Source organism: Galeopterus variegatus, unplaced genomic scaffold (genome assembly GCF_000696425.1).
Source record: "Galeopterus variegatus unplaced genomic scaffold, G_variegatus-3.0.2 Scaffold12865, whole genome shotgun sequence".
Taxonomy (NCBI): domain Eukaryota; kingdom Metazoa; phylum Chordata; class Mammalia; order Dermoptera; family Cynocephalidae; genus Galeopterus; species Galeopterus variegatus.
This window is the reverse complement of record NW_007738976.1, coordinates 11919-17861: the sequence shown is the minus strand read 5'-3', so window position 1 is coordinate 17861 and position 5943 is coordinate 11919. Positions and strand designations below refer to the sequence as shown.

Below are 5943 nucleotides of genomic sequence, written 5' to 3'. Positions count from 1 at the left end.
CACCAAGCCAAGGGTTGAGATCCCCTTACCGGTCATCTTTAAAAAAAAAAAAAAAGAAAATTGGCTTTAATGATCTGGATTTGGGTCAGCCTGAAATTGCCCCTCTTGAGAGCATCAGGGAAAGTGTGGGCCATGGTCCCAAACCCCATGCATCCTGCCTCCAGATAAGTCTGCAGAGTTTGCTTGAAAATTGGCTTTAATGATCTGGATTTGGGTCAGCCTGAAATTGCCCCTGTTGAGAGCATCAGGGAAAGTTTGGGCCATGGGAGGCTTCCCATGACACCTTAATCGTCTATAAGATTGTAACCCAGAGTAAGGAACCCCTCAAAAAAGTCCTAAAATGGGAAGAAGGAAGGGATTTTGAATTAATATGCCCAGGCAGGGGTTACCACACCCTCCCCCAACCAATATAGAACAAGTCTCAATAGAAGTCTTGATCTAAAAGCCTTGAGACAATGACTCAGGCCTTTCCCTGGTCCCCCATCTCTAATCTCATCTCCTTCCTGGGATTTTCCATTAGACACAGGGCTGGTCAAGTCCCCTGAGCCTGGAGACAAATAGCAGCTCCTTGCTTGCATGTTTGATAGAACTATGGCAACTAGTCCCCATCATGGGGTCAGTCACAGGACTAATGATGTGGCCTGGCAACCAATCCATGCTAAGGAGCCAGCTGCCATGGTGACAGGGATGGGGACCAATTCTTTGAAAGGGGTGAGGGGCTGGAGCACCTCTGAGATGCAGGGTGCCCTGGATAGAGTCCAGCTGGAGGTTTCTCAGCTATGCTGCCACGAACTTAGTCCAAGTTACCACCAGATCCCACCTGGACAACGCGATAGCCCCAATCAGGTCTACCTGCCTCCAATTCTGTCCATTTTGTAATCTGTTTTCTGGCAGCATCAGTGTATCTTTATAAAATGGTTACTGTGTCGCTGTGCTCCCTTCCTTAAAAATCCCCCAAGGATTTCCAACTGCACTTTGAATAAAACCAAACCCCATATCTATGGACTACAAGCCCCAAGTAGTCCTGTACCTATTCTCCAAGCTCATCTCCTACCACCAACCGCTCTGTCTGCTCTGGGATCTCACCTAACAGCAATTGTATTTGAAAGTCTCTTTGCCTTGGGGACCCTCCTCCATGTCTTCCCCTGGCTTCCTCCTTGTCATTTAGTTCTAAGTTCAAATGTAGCCTTCCTTAGTGTAGAGGGGCCTGATGTGTGAAACAATGCAACCGCCCCTGAGAGAGGTTAAGGAGAGAAGGGCGTGCGCTCTCTCTCTCTAATATATACACAGATGGGCAAGGTGGAGAGATTGGGGTCATGTCAAGATTCTCTTAGAAAACAGAGAGCTCCTATGTTTTCTAAAACACTGGAAACTCTGAAGCAGATTTCTGCAGATGCTTCAAATTCTGTGCCTGTGCTTGATCTTCCAGAACAAGAGGCAACTGGAGGCTCCAGCCCCTGCGTCCTGCACTTGCTGAAAACTATCACGGGATGTCTGTGAGACAGAGAAGGTGGGGGCGCCCTCCAGTGGGGAAATGAAGCATTTCCCTTCAATCCCGCAGCCGCCAGCTGGCATGCTTCTTGTCTTTAATCCTCACAGTAGCCCGGAGGGTTGGCATTATTACCATCCCCATTCCACTGACACGGAAGGAGGGCTTGACGAGCATAAGTGATGTGTCCAAGGTCACAGCTGGGAAGCAGCAGAGCTAGGGTTGGGCTGGCTTTGTCTGTGTGGAGAGGCCTGTGCCTGCCCCTCCACCAGGCCCACTCTTCCCCAAGGTCCTCCCCAGACTCTGCCCTCGGTGAAGCCCTGTCAGTCCTCACTTAGCCCATATCCCTCCCCTCCTTCACTCTGCCTCCCTCCTTAAACAGGCCCTTGGTGGGCTCAGCCTGCTGGGACAGGGCCAGGCCCTCACCTGCAGCGGGGCCTTGATGTGGGCAGTCACTTCTTGGTCCAGGATCTCCGAGACCACTGCAGAGTGAAAGCATTGCTCCCTGTTCACCTTGGTGTCTGGGCTCTGAGGGGAGGCAAGCCAGGAGTCAAAGGTGAGGAGAAAATGGTGGCCAGGCCCAGAGGGAAAGAGATGGGGCCCAAACGAAGGATTCAAAATCCCTGAGGGAGTCTCACCTTGGGGAACAAGAGCTGAAGTTTCTCCTCCTGCTTGCCCCTGGAAGACAAAGCTTAAGCCAGAGACAGCAAATAGGAGCCATACTTCCTACTCCTTCCCTTTGCAGACATCAGTAATGGATCATGGATTCCTTCTGGCTGAAATCAGACAGGAACTCTTATTTTCTCTTCACTGGACTCCTGACAGCTCCCACCTGCAGCTCTAATGCTCTTTCCCTCCCAGTTTCTCTGCCTACCATGCGTGGGCAGCATGGACCAACCACAGGCCTCACACACCTCACCCTGGTGGTTTTGGTGGGAAAGGCTGCCTGCCCATCGCTCGGGCAGGCCTGTGGGGACTGGAACCTGGGCCTGTGCTCCGTCTTCTGGAGCCTCACATTTTGAGTGATGTCATCCTTCCAGAACAGTCCTGCATGGTGAAAGATCGAGTGGGTTGACACTTGAGACAGTCTGAATGACCCACCCCAGAAACAGGACTGTGATTAGAATTTCTCCTTTCCCCAAAGTGCATAGGGACTGCAGAGCAAAGGGGCATTGGAGGGGACCCAAAGACTGGCTGAGGTACAGGAGTTTGCTTTCTGCGCTGCCTCAGGGTTTGAATCCCTGCTCTCACTAGCTCTGTGACCCTGGGAATTTAATCAAACTTTCTGAGCCTCAGTTTTCTCACTCATAAAATGACAGAGAATGAAAGGCGATGATGCTTATATGAGGGTATTTCAAAAAGTTCATGGAAAGATTCATAATATCTTTTAATTCTATTTTCCACGAACTTTTTGAAGTACCCTCGTGCAGTTGTTCCTCAGCATCTGTGGGGGATTGGTTCCAGAACCCATGACCCCCACCCTGCAGGTACCAAAATCTGCGGATGTTCAAGTGCCTGATATAACGTGGCGTAGTGTTTGCAGATAACCTACACACTTCCTCCTGTATACTTTAAATCATCCCCACATTACTTACAATACCTAATATAATGTAAATGCCATATAAATAGTTGGTGTACTGTATATTTTGTATTTTTTTATTGTTTTTTTTTCTTGAGTATGTTCGATCTGTGTTTGGTTGACTCTGCCAACTTGGAAGCTGTACATTTCCTAGCATAGTGTTTGGCATGTAATAAGTGATCAAAAGGGAATTTTAAGATAATGCTACTCAATAATGAGAATCAAATGAGGTTGAGGATGTAAAGAGTGCTTTTAAAACAAAGAGGCATTACTTGCACATTAGACCCTATGATTATTATTAGTGATTTGAACTCAAAGCAGATCTCCCTTCTGAAGCTTGCAACCATGAAACTCTGCTCTCAAGAAGGGTCAGGCATTTTCCCCCAAGGAATCACCTCCCACTCCACCCCATCTTTCATGTCTACGACTTGTCATATGCTCTGAACTGCCCACTCCCCAATTCAGAGTCTGGGGGATGTATGTGTGTGTGTATGTGTGTGTTGGGGACGGGGGCGGGGTGTGGTGATTTCTGGCTGAGGACCCCATGATTCCTGGCTCTGGAGCAGTCAGCATCAAGAGGGTGGGCCAGTCACCAGCAGATGCATGCTGACCTCTTCCAGGGCCTTCTAGTGGCCTCTACTGTGCTCCTCTAAGAGTCCAAGTGGGAACAGCTCCCTGCTAAGGTTGCATCCCGAATCCTGTCTTGCCCCGTTCTCTAGCAGGGACTGGGCGGGTGAGGCTTCAAAGATGGGTATGATGAGAAGTTTGAGGAAGGAGTCAAGTTGGGGATTCCCTCTATCTCTGCCTATCCCTGTACCTGACCAAGCCCAACCTTTCTCCTTCAGCTCCCCTTGCCCAGGTCTCATCTTGAGGCCCAAGCTGCTGGTGCACACCTTGCCAGTATTAGAAGATTGGGTTGATGACCTCTGGAGGGCCCTAGCCTGCCATACTCTCACCTAGGTCTGTCCCTCTAAGGGCATGAGAATGGTGTTATCAGGGACCTGGGCCAAAAGGCTTCAAAGGATCCTATCTGCTGAGGAGCAGTACTGTCTCCGTGGTCACTCCCAAATCCCCAAGTCTCTGTTCTTCTTCTGGTCTCCTCCCCTTTCCCAGCTATCCTCTTGCCCCTCTCTCCCTTCACTTCCACGTGTTGTCTCTTCATCCCCTGGGTCTCACTCACCTTTGGTACAGACTTCCAGGTAAGGGCAGAGTCTTCAGGCAAAGAGGCAACCTGTGCAGGGACAGGTGAACAGAGACTCAGACAGCTATAAGGATTGAACAGACAGACAAGTGGACAGGCCGGGTGAGGGGAGGAAGTTCAGCTGCTTCCTGGGAGGAGTTCTGGATCCCTTGGAAGAATAAAGCATGGAAACTGGCTTCAGACAGGGCTGGCAAGTCCAGATCCTCTGCCTGAAAGCCACAGTCTACTCTCTCATGATGGTGGGATGGCCTTTCTATGACACAGACTTTCCTTGATCCAGGTGGATGGGGTGGAGTGGGAGAGACTCCAGGTTTGTTCCATCCTGAATCTCTCTCCTCCTCCAGTTCACAAGCAGATCCTGACAAGGATGCAAAAAAGTGAAGGCCTCATGCATTTCTTTCTTTTTTTTTTTTTTTTTGGCGGCTGGCTGGTAAGGGGATCTGAACCCTTGACCTTGGTGTTACCAGCACCACACTCTAACCAAGTGAGCTAACTAGCCAGCCCCAAAAGTGAAGGCCTCATTAAAAAGACAACCCAATTAAAAAATGGTAAAATACCCGAACAGACATTTCTCAAAGAAGATATACAAAATGGCCCTAAGCACAAAAAGATACAAAACACCATTAACCATCATAGAAATGCAAACCAAAACGCAATGAGAAGCCACTTTATACCCACTAGGATGGCTGTAATAAAGACAGGTAATAACAAGTGTTGGTGAGGATGAGCAGAAACTGGAACCTGTATACACTGCTGGTGGGAAGGTAAGATTCCCAGGACTGATAGGTAAAGGGAGGACCCTGTGTCACCAGTACTGAAACCCTGGGTCGGGGGCTTGGTCTGGCCGTGGTTCCCGAAGGTGACAGTGGGGCGGGGGAAGAAGAAAAGACCGAGGCATCAACAGCCGTGACACCCGTTGCGCCCGTCCGGCCCCTGGCGAAGCCACGGCGCAGCGGGAAGTCCTCGGCCGTGGTGTCCAAGCTCGAGGACCAGGCGGGGGAACGGACTGGGTTTGGGGGTGCGGGAAAGGCTAGGACTCCTTCCGCATCCTGTGCCCTGCCCCCCAGCCACGCCCTCTCTAGGACATCGGGGAGCTCCAATCCGCGTCCCCAGGCCGAGGGGAAGCCCTGGCCCTCGACTGCGCTCCCGGGGCCTGGACCGGATGCCCGCGGTCCCGGCTCCTTCTGCCCGGAGACGCCGACCCCTCAGCGCGTCTCCTTTCTCCCATGGCCTCAAGGCCCTGCTCGGCGTCCCTTGGCCCACTCAGAGGCCCCCCTTCATCCATCCTGCTGAACCCCCGTTCTTCTCTTGAACCCACTTCTCTTAGTTCCCGCCCCCATCTTCCGATTTTTAAACTCCTGCCCCGTGACGCCCTCTAACTTTCTCCACGCGCCGCACACGCTTTCCTGAGCTCCTGAGCTTTGCGCACCCACCGTCCCGCAACCCCTCCTCTCGGGATCCGCCCCTGCCCTTCCTCCTGACCGTGGGGACCAATGGCGTCCCGGTGCCCCGGGCGGCTGCTCAGCAGCAGGGAGCTGAGGATCAGACTCAGCCCCGGAGGCCCCCGGGCTCCCCGGGCCGGCTGGGGCCGCTGCACCCGGCTGGGCGGGCGCGCTCCGCCTCCTGAACCGCAACGACTGTGGCCGGACCCAGCCAGGCGGCTCTGCGCGCCCC

At 52.2% G+C, this 5943-nt stretch overlaps 1 protein-coding gene, 1 long non-coding RNA gene and 1 other non-coding gene across 3 annotated transcripts in view; 1 reads left to right on the top strand and 2 right to left on the bottom strand.

Annotated features, from left to right (window-relative positions):
- LOC103581356 overlaps positions 1–1488 on the top strand; it is a 2690-nt gene extending 1202 nt beyond the window's left edge. The window contains exon 3 of the long non-coding RNA XR_549654.1: positions 1430–1488. This is a non-coding gene — a long non-coding RNA (uncharacterized LOC103581356). The remainder of the gene's footprint in view (positions 1–1429) is intronic.
- A 98-nt stretch (positions 1489–1586) lies between these two features.
- LOC103581357 lies at positions 1587–5892 on the bottom strand (the record flags this gene model as incomplete). The annotated part of the gene is made up of 8 exons (XM_008563215.1): positions 1587–1637; positions 1916–2017; positions 2128–2160; positions 2409–2536; positions 2910–2970; positions 4249–4299; positions 5160–5275; positions 5752–5892. Coding segments are annotated over 8 exons (683 nt in total), but the record flags the coding sequence as incomplete, so codon positions are not given.
- TRNAT-GGU lies at positions 4694–4768 on the bottom strand. Its single transcript has one exon. It is a non-coding gene; the product is annotated as a tRNA-Thr (tRNA).
- Positions 5893–5943: the final 51 nt, after the last annotated feature.